The following is a 15,902-nucleotide window of genomic DNA, read 5'->3' on the forward strand; positions in this document are numbered from 1 at the left end:
GGTTCATCACATGGTTAGTAGAGACCCATGCACTTATATTTTTTACATAAAAACCATTACATAGTTAATTAATGAACTAGTTATTACATAAAAACAACATCGATAGTCTCTGAACTTATACAAGAAACAACAAAACCAAGGCTGAGTCTAGCAAACAATAGCCATGGGCGGATCAACAACTTGTAGATTCACCATAGATATAGTCAAGAACAGCTATTACTCCGAAAACAAAAGCTTTATCCACACTTGGTTTGATCACCACCTTATATATATCTCTACTCCCAACCCATTCTTTTACCTTAGCAATAACATTTCCCGTTGAATCAATGATGCTACAATCCCTATCCGGGAAATACCCTCTCACATCAAAGTAACAATTCCCCGGTCCAACCGAAATGCGAATCGAACTGGTTATGGAGAAGCAAGAGTGTTTAGGATCCCTCAATGTGAAAACCGGTTTAACACTTCCTTGGTAGTCATAACTATAACCTCTCCACTTGTTATGAATGCTCAAAGCCTGCACTACTCCTCCCTACACCAATCAACACATATATATAATTCTATAAACCAATCATATTTCAACTTTTTCTCCTCTAAAGGAATATATATTAAAAGGGTTGCTTTATCTTGACGCATTACTTCTTTAACATACGTTCATCTATATCTTTAGCAGCTTTATATAAAGTAATAATCATTATTCACTTGTCGTTGTTTAGATAGCTACCACTATGTAACCTTTATACAAAAAAAAAAAAAAAAAAAAAAAAAAGATCACGCATTTGAGATTTATTTTCTAGTATTTAGAACTTTTTTTTTTTGGAAAACATTGTATTTAAAAGTATATAATCAATATTTTTATGGGAAATTTTGAAAGTTAACTTTGTTAAACTTAGCGTCCTGCCCAAAATGGTCAAGTTAACGAAACTTCACTATTCAACCATAAAATTAGGTAAACTTTGAGATTTAATTGACATTTAAAACATTCAACTATTTTTTCATCTCCAAAGAAAAATTTATGTTTTTCATTGAAAAAGTAAGTAAACAAATAATTTTTTTTTCGACATTTTTTCCGGTGTAGATTTGGACTATATATAAAGATGAGATTGGTTGAGATGAAAACATAAAGATACCTTTTTGTGGATGAGAAGCAAATCGTTACCATCACCATCTCTAAGAACTAACTCTCCTTTTGTACCAAGAACTCCACAACCATCGATCTTGAAAACGATCTTATCATCTTTGCAATTTGAAACCACGAAGCCACCACCGTTAACAACGTGTGGACGACGTCTCACCACCATCACCTCCTCCATTGAAGAACAATGCAACTTGCTCACCACTGCTTTCATTTTCTTTTCTCTACTAATGTAAACTAAACTCTTGTATATACACTTATATATATAAATATTCGTTTGGCGGTATAGGTTTACTTTTTCTCTTTTATTATTTTAGTTTCTTGACTCTAAAGAAAGCAAAAAAGAAGAAGAAATGGTTTACTACATTTGTCAGTTTTTTTCAAATGTTCGGCGACTTACGTTTTGACTTTTAAACTTTTCATGCACCACGTCTCAAAACAATACTCAATATCAAAATATTAATATGATGCAATAATTTGTTAATAAATTCTTTATTGTGAGAGAATCAAAAATCATAGTGTGTTTCTTGAGACAAAAAAATTACAAATCTTGATTAAATAAAATAAAAATCACAAATCTAAATATTTGAAGTTCATTGGTATTATAGGAAAAAACAAAATATTCCATGTGGAAAATGTGAAAATGTTTCAGTGTATAAGATGGCGTATTCGTGTGGGAGATTGATAACTTGTGAAGGAGGAGGATAGTTGTGTGTAAGTCAAATTACCCTTTTTTCATCTTCTTTTGTTTATTCTCTCTTACCCATTTCTAGATAATGATCTTACTTTCATAGTAAGAAAAAAACTCTCATTTGGTCACATAATCATTGTCTAATTTAAAACGTTTTACGAGTTTATACTTACCTACTTAATTAAGAGATTATATATGAGTCATTTACTGTGTATAGGTGGTTCTAGTTACTAATATTTTCTTAAAAATGTGGATGCCAATATGACTAGAATTAAAACACGGATATTATGTTTAAAGTGGTTCAAAATACATCTAATTGATGTTTTTTTTTTTTTTTTGAATAGGAAAATTGATATATATTGTTCAAAGATACTGTATGTTAGTTGTTATTTTGACTTTTCATTGACTTTAAGAAAATGAATCTTTGAAATTTGTTAATTTAGGAGTTCACAAATTTAAGCCTGTATATTTAATTCTATTATATTTTCATTACAATAGTAGTTTGCATCTCTTTGCAATCAATGTAAATAAAAATATTATATCAACCACAATCATGCGTTTTGCGGATGGATTAGCTAACTATGCGTTTTCATTACCTCTTGATTTTCATTTATTGAACTCGATGCTGGATGTGGTTAACTCGATTTTGTTAGAGGATACGAATGGGGTTTCATACCCAAGACATTTTCGATTGTAGTATCTTTTAAATAACCCGCAGATTACCAAAAACAAAAATATAAACTTTTCAAAGCGGGCTCTATAGCTTAGATGAGTTTTATAAATGAGAATACATCAATACATCCGGTTATTGATCGGTAATTCCAGTTATTAGAACCAACCCGAATTCAAATAATACCGAAACAAATTTTCTATAATGGTTAATCTCTATTACCAAATTACCACAAAACCAGAAATACCGGTGGGAATAAAAGTAGAAAACCAAATAATAAAAGGGAAAGATATTATATATATAACGATTTTTCGATAAATCCCTTCTTTTCAATATATATCTTATTATATAAACTTTAGTTTTCAAAGTCAGCCATTAACAAGATCGTGACATGTGTCAATTATAAACGATAAGATGTTGACACGTGTCGATTCTAATTTTGCTAATATTTAGATAAAATAGAAATATTATTAACCCTATCGAAAAAGAAATATATAAAATAAAAATTATAAAAAATTATATAATACAAAATTATTAATAAAATTAAACAAATAACCTAATTTCAGTTATGTCAATTTGGTTTATTAATACGATAGGGATTTAAAAATTATAATTAACAAGAATATATGTCGGTTTTTGTTTACATAAGAGGATTAAGGTTTAAAATTTAGTTTTACAATCAAAACATGTTATTTGTTGGTTTGGGTATATAAATGATAAATGAGAATTATGGTCTATCATTGTAAATTAAAATTATGGTTTAAGTTTAACAATTAAACGAGATTATATGTCAAAACTTGGTTTTTAAATTTACTAACTCTAGTGATCATGATAAATGTCAAGTAAAACATAGATGTCGCAACATAATATATCTAATTTTGTTAATATTAAGATAAAATACATTTTTAAAAAAATATTAAAAATAAAATAGATAAAATAATTATAAAAATAAAAGAATTTTTAAGAAATACCCCTTTTGGTGTACCCCTTTTCAAAAATATCCCCTTTATCTATCCATTTTCAAAAACCTCCCTCTTTAAATATGAAAAATTATAAACTTTTTTGTGGTTTATAAGGTACTTCTATATAATAACTACTACTTGGAAATTTGATACAAATATTTTATAATGTTTTAAAAGGTTTTAACTCTTTTTTACAAGTTTTATAAGGTTTTTAAAAGGGTTTATAAGGTTTTTAAAAGGTATTTATAAGTTATTTTACCCTATTTATGAAAGATATATAAAAATTTATACATATATAAAGATAATTTTTGTGTATATTTATAAGTTTACACACATATTTGGATAAATTTCAAAATTTTTAGTGGTTTGTTTGATAAAGTTTCAAAAAGGGGTATTTTAAAAAAGTAGTACTGGAAAATGGTATTTTTGATAAATTAAAAAGTAAAAAAAATTGATATTTATCAAAAAATTATGTGTAAGCTTATATATATAGATACAAATTATCTTCATATGTGTATAAATTTATATCTATATTTCATAAATATCGTATAAATGCCTTTTAAAAGTTATTTAAAAGCCATATAAAAACTTTATAAACCTTATAAAAACCTTATAAAAGTCTTATAAATGCCGTTTAGAACCTTTTAAAACTTTATAAATATTTGTATTGAATCTCGCAGTAGTAATGATGATCTAGATGTACCTTATAAACTATATAGAAGTTTACAATTTTTTCATATTTGAAAAATGGGGGAATTTGCAAAAATACCCCTTTTCATATACCTCTTTTTAAAAATACTCCCTTTTCAAACTTTATCAAAAACCCACTAAAAATGTTGAAATTTATCCAAATATGTGTGTAAGCTTATAAATATATACACAAATTACCTTTATATGTGTATAAAACTTTATATACCTTTCATAAATAGCGTAAAAATAAATTATAAAACCTTATAAAAACCTTATAAAACCGTATAAACCCTTTTAAAAACCTTATAAAACTTATAAAAACGATTTAAAACTATTTAAAACATTTTAAAATATTTGTATCGAATCTCCCTATAGTAGGTATTATATAGAAGTATCTTATAAACTATATAAAACTTTATAATTTTTTATATTTAAAAAGGGGTATTTTTGAAAATGGATAGATAAAGAGGGTATTTTTAAAAAGGGGTACACCAAAAAGGGTATTTCTCAAAAATTCTCTTGAAAAAATGTATTTTTAAAAATGAATAGAAAACTGGTGTATTTCAAAAAAAAAAGAGTACACCAAAACGGGTATTTCTCAAAATTTCTCTTTCAACTATTAACCTATTTTTGGTTTTGCCAATTGTAGATTTTACAATTATAAGGGTTATATGTTGGTTTGATTTTATAAATGCGTATTATAGTTTAGATTTTATAATTAAACGAGATTATTTATTGGTTTGGGTTTATAACAAAGGAGTGAGATTTAGGTTTTACAATTAAACAATGTTATTTATCAGTTTGGGTTCATAAAGGAAAATTAAGATTTACATTTTAAAAATAAAATAGATTTTGAGTTTAACTAAATAAATATTTTTATTCATGATTTTATTTTATAATATGTTATATTTGTTTAATTTTTAATTTATGTATGAATGTATTATGCCATTGAGCAATTTCATTGTCTAAAAATTAAGGTGAATAAAAGATTTTCGAAAATAATATTTTTAGCTTAAATTAAAGATAACAAAAGTTCAATATAATTTGTAATATAGTAATTTTAAAATATTTTTAAAAATTAATATGTAGTTTTTTATAATTCGAATTTGAAATATTTTTTAATATTTTCCTCAACGATGCTATAATTTATTCTAGAATCTTTCTGTTTATTTGCGTTGTTTATATGAACTTCTTTACAAATGACTATATTTCTATTTAACATCATAGTTTAGATTGATGTTAATTTGAAAGAACTTTACCATCATATTAAATAATAATTAATTAATTTTCATAGTCTGAGAATGATTTTTTAAAAAATTGAAAGCTAAGAAATAACAATATCATAAATAATGGTGAATAGCTCCCAAATAGCTCCCAAATATTTTGGTGATTGTCAGTTTGACATTACTTGATTTTTATAATTAACGTTTAATAACCAATTTTAAGATATATATATATACACGTTTATTTGATACTTCAAACCAAATAAAATCTTTTTCCAAATGAAAATAATTTCTCTTATTTTTTCGAAAAAAAATTGAAAATTAATTTTTTTATAAGTGATAATATATTTTAATTTTAGTTTAATTTTAAATAAAGATAAGGACGGGTATACTAGTATATATAGATTTTTAATAAATTGGTTGCAGAGAATAATACGTAAAACCCTACATTGTTTGTATTCCATCAGAGAGGTCAGGTCAATGACGATTCCAGAGCTACCAGATGATTTGGTAGAAGAGATACTCAGTCGCGTTCCGGCTACACATCTGAAACGATTACGATCTACTTGCAAACTATGGAACCGTTTATTCAACGACGATTGGAGATTCGCAAGAAAACACTCCAAAGAATCCCCTAAGCAGTTTACGTATCTCATCATGACAAAGAACTTCAACATTGCCCCAGTGAGCATCGATCTCAATACAACTGTAGAGGTAAAAACTGAAATCGAGCACAGCTTCAATGATCCTCGGTACAATTATCCAGTTAAGTTCAAAACAAATAGAGTCATACATTGTGACGGAGTCTTGTTATGCGCCAACTTCAACAAAGAATCTATAACATGTCTTTGGAACCCTTTAACTGGTGAAAAAAGATGGATCAAAAGCGAAGAACCTAACCACAGATTATGTATGTTTCATCTGGGATACAGCCAAGGAGACAAGGACAAGAAGAAGAGCTACAAAGTCTTGAGTATTAATCGCGATACCAACGTTTTCAGAATGTACGAGTTTGACTCTAATACATGGAGGAGTCTTGGTAATATAACTCCGGACTGGCGCATGCTATTCTTTCCTCTGTCTTTGAAGGGAAACACTTACGTGTTTGCTGAAGATGAAACCAAAAAGCCCTCAATCATATCATTGCTTAAGATTGATTACACGACAGAGAAATCTGTTCCTGTGCCTCTTCCTTATGATGATTGTATTGATTTTAGACTTACATGCCTTTCCGTTGTTAGAGAAGAGAAGCTTGCTGTGTTATTACAGCGAGATAGAATATCCAAGACTGAGGTATGGGTGACGAATAAGATTGATGATGAGACTACCAAAGTGGTGTCATGGAGCAAGGTCTTAGCATTGGATTTGAGCCCTGATGTTGTGTTGTCGAATCTTGGAAGTTTCTTGCTCGACGAGGAGAAGAAAGTCTTGGTGTATTGTGGCACATGGTGTGGTACTTATTATCAACCCTTGATCAAAAACGTGATATACATTGTTGGGGAGGATAACATAGTCACAACAATGGATTTTGGAGTAGAAGATTTGAACGTATGTTGGCTTTCTATTCTTAACTATGTTCCAAGTTTGGATCGAATCAAACCACATCAAGGCAAAAGGAAAAGAGTTGACGTCAACTACTAAACAAGCTCTACATGTAATTTATCTTGGTCATGTTCTTTTTGGTTGTGTTTTTCTTAACTTATCTAAGTCGTGTTCTATGAATCTTTGTCCGTGTTCTATGAATCTTTGGTCGTGTTCTATGAATCTTTGGATAAGTTATCTTGGTCGTGTTCTATGAATCTTTGCACGTATGTAAACTCTAAAGACTCTTATGTCTGAAGTGATGTCACAACATTAGGTTATTTATAAAAGAGACAATTTCATAATTTCATCAGTATAATATAGTTAAATGGAAAACTCGAAGCAACACAATGAAACATTTTTTTCTACTACCATCCCGAACTCTCTTTTTTTGGGGATGGTCTTCTTCATTACCTACACACTCAATGACTCAAAAACCAAACAAGAACACTTTACTTCCCCACTACATGATGATTATCATCATTACGGCTCAAGGATTGGTTTTGGTTTAGCCTAAACCCAATCATCTAGAAACCAAAATCATCACTAGGAACTCAACTTAAATAGAAAGAAAAAAAAAAAACATCACTAGGGATGTTAGATTTGTGTTTCGTTGTTGATTTTTAATCAAAACCGGTTCCAAGAGAATGCGACGGGACTTCTTACTTCGTGTTGCGGATTGATCCAAGTGATGGATCCAAACTCAGCTTTGTTAGTCATACTCACTCCTTTCTTGCTAACAAACGTGACTGTGTACCTCTTCTTCTCTCCAACCCTTTTAAACGTAAGCTTTGATGGTTTAACCGAGATTTCAACAGTAGGAGCCCCATTAACCATCACTTTGTAAACCGAGTTTGCTGCACCGACATTTGTTACTTCCCGAGTGTACCGCACAACTCTTTTACCCCCAAACAAAACAGAGAAACTTGGGTAGTTGAGCTGACCAGGATCAGAGAACTTCTTTGTGCAGTTTACGCTAGATCGTTTCACAATCGCAACAATGTGATCAACTGTGTATTCTAGAGAGCACAAGAACCTGATGTATTCCTCGGTTGAGATGTCGTAGACAAGACCCGGTGAGAGAGCCTTTTGGGGATCTACATGGCCTGAGCCGTGAGCATGTGGGTTAGAGAGGCTGTTGTCTGCAGCATCATGGAGAGGGGAGTTGGTGTTGTCAAGAACGTAAGCTGTGGTCATGAGAGCTGATTTGATAGCACTCGGACTCCACTCCGGATGAGCTGCTTTCAAAAGACCAGCTAAACCACTAATGTGTGGGCATGACATTGACGTACCTAACACAAATCAGACACTTTTCATCAGTCTCCCAAACTAATTAACAATTCTGAATTATGCAATCAAAATCAATTGTTAAAATCGAGAATCTTGAACCCGTGAAGTGTAATAATACCTGACATGATGTTGAACTGAGTCCTCCTCGAGTCCTTTTCAAGACCAGTAGGACCAATAGCATCAGACCAACCAGCCAAGATATTAACACCAGGACCAATAACATCAGGTTTCAAGATTTCAGGAGTAACAGTATTAGGACCTCTCGAGCTAAAAGCAGCAACCACAGGGGACGGCTTAACATCAAGAACCGTTCCTTTAAAAACAAGAACAGCAGTCGGATTAGAATCCGACTTAACATACTCCCTAAGTAAATCACCAGTCTTCTTCCCTACAGCAATAGCAGGAAGCAAATGACTATCCGCCACAAGCTCCTCACCACTCGCAGCAGTATTCGCCATTATCATCCCCAAACCACCAGCATCTCTCACCACAGCACCTTTCTCAACTCTAGCATTCACACCTCTATCACAAACAACAATCTTACCACGAACAATACTCGAATCAAGCGAACCAGGCAAACAAAGATTACTAGAACTACTATTCCCTTGATTATAAACCAACTCAAGCGGCTTCGTTCCCATTCCCACACCACTATAAAGCGAAACACCGGTAAGCCTTTTCCCGTTACCAAGATTCGCAAAAGCCGGAAAATCTCTATCCAAAGTTCCAGCACCAACAGTCATAACCCAAGGCGCAACATTCGCAACCGAGGCTCTAGTCGGACCACTATTACCAGCTGAACAAGACACAAACACACCTTTCTCCATAGCCGAGAACGATCCAATCGCAATCGTATCTCGATAATACGGAGCAGAGCCACCACCAAGAGATAAAGAAAGAACATCAACACCATCAAGTATAGCTCGATCCATAGCAGCTAAGATATCAGATCCAAAACAACCAGTACTCCAACAAACTTTATAAGTAGCAACACGAGCACGAGTCGCCATACCTCTCGCCGTACCAGCAGCGTAACCAAGGAAGCTAGCGTTTCTAACCGCAGATCCAGCAGCTGTAGTTGAAGTATGAGTTCCATGACCATCAACATCACGAGGAGAAACAGATTCACGTTTACTCGAGAAACCACCACCGCCTGAAGCCATTTGAAACCCTTTGGAGAAGCTTCTAGCTCCGATTAGCTTCTTGTTACACAATTTCGAATCGAAATCGGAACCAGATTCACATTCACCTCTCCATTTAGAAGGGATCTCAGGCATATCAGTATCATCAAAACTCTTAGATTCAGGCCAAACTCCAGTATCCAAAACTCCGATGATAACGCCGTTAGAAGCGGAGACGAGATCTTGATTAGTGTAAACGCCGAATTCGGAATTGAGACCGAGGAACTCCGGTGTACGTGTTGTGTGAAGTGTGTAGAGAGGATCTTCGAAGACGTCGAGGATTGAATCGGAGTCGCGGAGGAGTGATTCGGCTTCGGAGGAGGTGAGGTAAGCGGAGAAGCCATGGAAAGAGGTTGTGTAAGTGTAGAGAAGAGAGGATTCGGAATTGAGTTGGGATGAGTACCAATCGTGGTGAGATTGGAATGATTCTGGTTTATCGGAGTGTTTGACTCGGACGATGTAGGTTTTTTTCGCGGCGGCGATGTGGAGGAGGAGGAGGAGGAGGAGGAGGATGGTGATGGAGGAGGAGGAGGAGGAGGAGGCCATGACTGTGGAGAAGAGAGTGAGAGAATTTTGAGGAGTGATGATGAAGAAGAAGATAAAAGGGAGAGAGAGAGAGAGAGAGAGAGAGAAGTGGACACGTAAGGGACGTGTGACCGTTAGGAGGAGAGTAATTACGGAAATGCCATCGTCGGTGGTGGGGGAGTTTTTGAAAAGAGTGTGTGTGGGAAAACACAGCTGGAGACACGATTGAGACTTTCTTCATTGGCTCTGTTGTGTTGTGTTGGCCCATTCTTTTTTTTTTTTATTGGTTTACTCAACCAAACGTTCTTTTGTTCTTTTTTTTTTTTGACAACGTTCTTTTTGTTTCTTTTTCTTCTTATTTTTAGTATTATTTATTCATTTGTTTTTTTTTGGTAATGTATTTGTTTATTTGTTTATACGTATGATCAATTGCGAGTTAGGACTTTTGTTACTAACATTTATATATTTTACTATTTTCTCAAAAAAAAAAAATTCAAATTTACCATTTTTCATATATAATATTTGGGTTGATTTAGTTTAGTTGTATATTCTTCTAGAGTGTAGTATATGTTATTAAGTATGTATTTTATTAAAAACAAATTCTCATATATTTAGTTTTTTTGAGTTGACAAAAAAAAAATTTAGTTTTTTGAATTGTAAAAAATGGTATATTTTGAATTTGTTTTGGAAAAATAGCAAAATTAAAAAATGGTAAGCCAAAAATGGCAAGTTTTTGTAATAATCCCTTATTTATAGGTTTAAGAGATTTTTTTTTTTGGTTTTTTAGAATTGATGCATCAGAGTTTGTTTACACTTGAAACAATTTTTTTTTTGGCTGTATTATTAATTACTCATGATTTATGTATTTATGTGTGTATATTGTGTCAGGGACTCAGGGGTTTAAAAATTTTTGTTGTATATTTTGATGAATGTTGTTGAGAATTAAGATCATTGAAGGGTAAGTGGGTAACTAATTAAGTTGTTCGACTATTTTTTTAATAGAATTATGATCATTTAAGGATAACAACTAACAAATAAATAAATAAATGTCTTTTCATAATGGAAATAATAATTTACAAAAAAAGTTCTTTGTCATTTTATTTATATTCAAATAATATAAAATAATTCCAAAACTTTTATTTAAATTATAGTATACAGAAATACGACTTGTAAATTTGTTAACTTTTATTTTTAATAAATTTTATTTTGTCAATGTTTTTATGTATATAAAAAAAATACAAGTTAGTTCCACAAAACTTTTTTTAAAAATGATAGTATACAGAAACACGAGTTGTAATTTTGTAAATTATTATTTTAATAAAAATTATTTTTTTAATGATTTGCCACAAAAATCCATTATTACTTTAACCACTCAAATTTCTAGTCAAGTTTTTACAAAAATAACAAAAATAGCTTATGTTATTACCAATTATTACTTCAACCACTCAAATTTCTAGTCAAAGTTTTTACACCAAAATTTTTTACTGCCAAAAGTAATTGTTGTTACTAATTGACCGTTAAGTTATTAGTGAAATTTACATGCTTGAAAAATAAAAATAAAAGAAAATAACAAATTAGGATGCTCTAAGTCGTACGTGAAAGCGTGCAAATATGTAAGTATGTAACGTTACCTTTTGTTCATGCGTTTTGTTACTTTTTTCACCATTTGATCATAGTTCTGATTTTTTTTTTTTTTTGGAATCTGAGGAAATGCAAAACTGTCGTTACGTAAAATACTTTTCGAAATGATGAAAAATTCCATTGATAAGTAAAGTAAAGTAACATTTGGTTATGAGTTAATTACAAATAAGGCACTTTTCTTGACATATCATTTCGTTTTAGGTATTTTCAACAATTCTTTCCAAAACAGGTATTTAATCAGTGTAAAAAGTCTGTTATGTCCTCTTCTCAGATGATGTCATTTGATCCCAGTCTTCGGCGATCAAGGAAGAAAAATTAGGGAAAACTGTGTAATAATCCCCGAACTAATTAAAGGAATTACAATCCACCGCTTCCACCTCCGTATGCTCCTCCTTCACCACCACCGTATCCTCCTCCTTCTCCTTCACGTCTTCTACCACTGTTGTATCCTCCGCCGCCACCTCCTCTCGAGTAACCACCTTCGCCACCACCACCGTTGTATCCTCCCTCGCGTCTTCCACCACCACCGCCGTATCGACCGCCTCCTCCGTTGTAACCACCACCGCCTCTGCTGATCCATCACCTCCACAGTTGCCTCCGCCACCGCTTCCTCATGATTGAGCCTCGTTGACGGTGATGTTATGTCCATTGATTTCTCATCCTTGAAGGTCACGAATCTGAATCTCTTTGACCTTCCGATCTTACGGTCGATGATGATCTGTTGAACTATAGAGAAAACAAATCAAATCAGCAACACAATCTAACGAAGTTGAACAAACGCATATAGAAAAACTGAAACGGACTGTAATATATGACAAATTGTTTAAAATTGGTTTGGGTTGATTAAGTTGCTACTAGGGTATAGTTTTTTTTATCTCCTTACATACTCGTGATACGGCCATGGCTTGATGTTTGTGTGTAAGTGCCAAGAAGGGCAAAAATGTCATGAACAGAGGATTTTTGCTGAGTTGTACGTGACTACTGTATTGAGGTCCTTCTTCGAAAGAAAGGAATCGAAAAGTGCCTATTTTGTTAATATTCCCTTTGGTTATTCTCTTTGATTGAAATATTTGGATTTATCGACGATGGAGATAAAAGTGACATGCTCTTTTCTTGCTACTCGAGCCGTGTAAGTAACCCACTCCATGTAAAGTTTTTGGGTCTGTATAAAAATTATCGACAGGGACAAGACCTTTGTTACAAAGAACTATGTCGATAGTTCATATATAGAGGGTGTGAATGGTTAGAGCGGTTGGAGTGGACATATCTGTGGCGGTTTAGTTCACTTTATTTGTAGGACGGATAACAAATCGCACCGATTCAACTCTGTTTGTACATAAAAACGGTATGTACTTGGTCTATAGTTTTTTTTGTTTTCTTTGAGACCGACCACTACGTACACAATTAGTAAATGGTACATAAAAAACGGTTCGATCTAGATATAATTTTATTTACTCACACCTAGAGTTTTCTTATAAAAGTGAAAAATATTTGATTATATCAATCTGCCTAGGCAGCAAACACCTATAAATCGTATAAATTGTGAATATTTATATAAGTGCTGAAATCAGGTGTTTGTTATTATTAAACTAAGTTATGCAGTTTTTAATGGTCGTAAATGCTACTAGATGGTCTTACAAAAATCGTTAATCAACTATCATTTAGTTTAGTTATATATATATATATATATATATATATATATATATATATATATATATATATATATATGTTTTTGGTGGGTAGTTATATATATATATTTTTTTGTTACAATATTTGTTTTCAAATTCTAGCAATACAATTTTTAATTTTAACTCTTTAATTTTATACATGCTTATGAAAATTAATGTAATGTTTTGAAATGGATCAAATGAATGTTTTCGTCTATTTTATCACTTTATTATTTTTAATGGATATATTGTCTAATTCTCGTATATGATATTCTTTTAATGTTTTAGTGGTGAGATTAAACTATATACAAATTTCAAAATATTAAAAAGGTTAATTTATGAATCATGGTTTTGTTTTTAGGGAATCATGATATTCATATTTATTTTCAAAAATTAAGATATAACAAAAGAAAAATATGAAAAAACATGTTACAAAACATAAATGGAATCGAATAATAGTTACAACCATGTGCAACAACAAAGAGAACCAAACTCTAGTAGTAATGTAGCTCCATAAGAAAAAATTGCATTCTCTATTAAAAACTGCATCATACTTCTTTCTATTAAACAATCCGATTTTTAAGAAAGATTAAAGAGAAATAAGATTAAATGTGTAGAAAATTTGAGGAGTAGTGAAGCAAATCATTGTTTAAGTTCATAATAAACTACATATGGTTCTTTTTTGTCCAAATATAATGGAGTAACATGATAGATGAGCAAAATATAAGGTGTCTTACACCTGTGATTTAGGATCCAGTCTAATCCAATAATTAAAATAACTAAAATTTTATATCTGAATCTGGATATTTTTAAATTATGATATTTAGGTTTAATTTGGATCCACTTATAAATATACATTTTTAAAAAAAGAAATGTGATCAAATCCCATAATAACTTGTGTTTTTAAACTATTCTAATAGTTATGTTTGAAATATTACTTATAAATAATCAGGTTGAAAATATGACATTTTTGTAGAATTTTATTTTTATATTTGGAATTGGTACTGCAATTTATTTCAATTTTTTATTATATAATAATTTTTAATTATTATGGATCAAAATCTTGATATCTAAGAAATTCTGGAATATCAGTTAAATAGTATTGTCACTCGTAGATTTCGTAGAAATTTCTTTAAACTTTGTAGAATTATGAAAGTGTTTATTATGTATATTACATTCAGATTATAAATTTGTTTCAATTAATTTCATGTGCATACATTTCTATAACTATTTAAGTATAATTAGCTAAAAAAAAACGTATATTTAGAAAGTTTAAGCTTTAAAATAGCCATGTGTGAACTTGTGAATGATTGCATGTGCATTAGTGAAGAGTAATTATATTAGCTTAGTCTAGACTTGCACACTAAGTCTTATGTATCATCACTAGACATATGTTGCTTAGTTGCCAACAAAGACAATTACGTGTCATATTGAGGATAAGTTCGTATATTATGTTATGTTTATCTTCTTATTGTGATAAGGATTAGCAGCCCGAAAGTGTATAGGATTAGGGCTTATTTTAGAGGTCATATCTCTTGTATAAATACACAAGTTCATACATCAATAAAGTCAAGTTGGTTCGATATCTAATTCTACATGGTATCAGAGCTAAAGATCTAACTAAAAACAACTTCAAAGTTTCTGTTCTTTGTTCAAAATTTTCTTTCTTGTGTGACAAGTAACGATGTCTCTTGAAGATTCATCATCGTCACGTCCTGCAGTGCAGCCACCGGATACATCAGTGGTGTCTCCTTATACCTTGTCAAGCTCCGACAATCCAGGGGCTATGATCTCATCGGTTGTGTTAACCGGTCCCAATTATAATGAATGGGCAACAGAGATGAAGAACGCACTCCAAGCTAAACGCAAAACTGGTTTCATCAACGGTTCAATTCCTAAACCACCTCCTAACGATTCGAAGTTCGAAGATTGGATGACAGTTAACTCCATGATCGTTGGTTGGATTAGGACTTCCATTGACTCCAAGGTGAAATCCACTGTCACGTTCATCGCTAATGCTCATCAATTGTGGAATGCCTTGAAGCAACGTTTCTCTGTTGGAAACAATGTTCGTCTTCATCAACTCAAAGCTCAAATCGCGACGTGTCGACAGGATGGTCAGCCCGTGGATGAGTATTTTGGCAGATTATCTTCCTTGTGGGAGGAATATTTAATCTACAAGCCTATCACCGTGTGTTCTTGTGGCTTGTGTACTTGTGGAGCAACGTCGGCTCCATCAAAGGACTGGGAAAACGAAAAGGTGCATCAGTTCGTCTTAAATCTTGATGAGTCTCGATTTGGTAGTCTATGTTCTTCTTTGATTGCCTTGGATCCTCTTCCTTCTCTTGAAGAGACTTATAGTCGTGTTATTAGAGAAGAGCAACGGTTGGCTTCTGGTCGACTCCGTGAACAAAAGGAGGAGGCTGTGGGCTTTCTTGCTCGTTCCGAGGTAAACAAATCCGATTCGGTTGTAGGAAAAGGTCGTGTCACCTGCTCTCATTGTGGTCGTACCGGTCACGAGAAACAAGGATGTTGGCAGCTCGTCGGCTTCCCGGACTGGTGGATTGAGCGAGCTGAAAAGAATAACGGTGGTCGTGGTTCCGGTGGCCGTGGTCGCGGTGGTCGTGGTTCAACCGGTAATGGTCG

At 32.2% G+C, this 15,902-nt stretch overlaps 4 protein-coding genes across 4 annotated transcripts; 1 reads left to right on the plus strand and 3 right to left on the minus strand.

The window, feature by feature from the left end:
• On the minus strand, positions 1-1,349 carry LOC17891908 (protein LURP-one-related 6). Its single transcript, XM_006298449.2, has 2 exons — positions 1,131-1,349; positions 1-532 (listed from the first exon to the last, which is right to left on the minus strand). Exons 1-2 carry the CDS (start codon positions 1,347-1,349, stop codon positions 173-175), a joined length of 579 nt encoding a protein of 192 aa, XP_006298511.2. The 3' UTR covers positions 1-172.
• Positions 1,350-5,851: 4,502 nt separating this feature from the next.
• On the plus strand, positions 5,852-7,012 carry LOC17891737 (F-box protein ETP2). Its single transcript, XM_006299916.1, has one exon. It carries the CDS (start codon positions 5,852-5,854, stop codon positions 7,010-7,012), a length of 1,161 nt encoding a protein of 386 aa, XP_006299978.1.
• Positions 7,013-7,212: 200 nt separating this feature from the next.
• Positions 7,213-9,969, minus strand: LOC17891898 (subtilisin-like protease SBT1.8). Its single transcript, XM_006296980.2, has 2 exons — positions 8,361-9,969; positions 7,213-8,244 (listed from the first exon to the last, which is right to left on the minus strand). Exons 1-2 carry the CDS (start codon positions 9,967-9,969, stop codon positions 7,580-7,582), a joined length of 2,274 nt encoding a protein of 757 aa, XP_006297042.1. The 3' UTR covers positions 7,213-7,579.
• Positions 9,970-11,946: 1,977 nt separating this feature from the next.
• LOC111831515 (glycine-rich RNA-binding protein GRP2A-like) lies at positions 11,947-12,491 on the minus strand. Its single transcript, XM_023786131.1, has 3 exons — positions 12,477-12,491; positions 12,222-12,307; positions 11,947-12,160 (listed from the first exon to the last, which is right to left on the minus strand). The coding sequence occupies exons 1-3, from the start codon at positions 12,489-12,491 to the stop codon at positions 11,947-11,949; spliced, it is 315 nt and encodes a 104-aa protein (XP_023641899.1).
• Between the last annotated feature and the right edge of the window lie 3,411 nt (positions 12,492-15,902).

This window comes from Capsella rubella, unplaced genomic scaffold, assembly GCF_000375325.1.
Source record: "Capsella rubella cultivar Monte Gargano unplaced genomic scaffold, Caprub1_0 scaffold_3, whole genome shotgun sequence".
Lineage (NCBI taxonomy): Eukaryota > Viridiplantae > Streptophyta > Magnoliopsida > Brassicales > Brassicaceae > Capsella > Capsella rubella.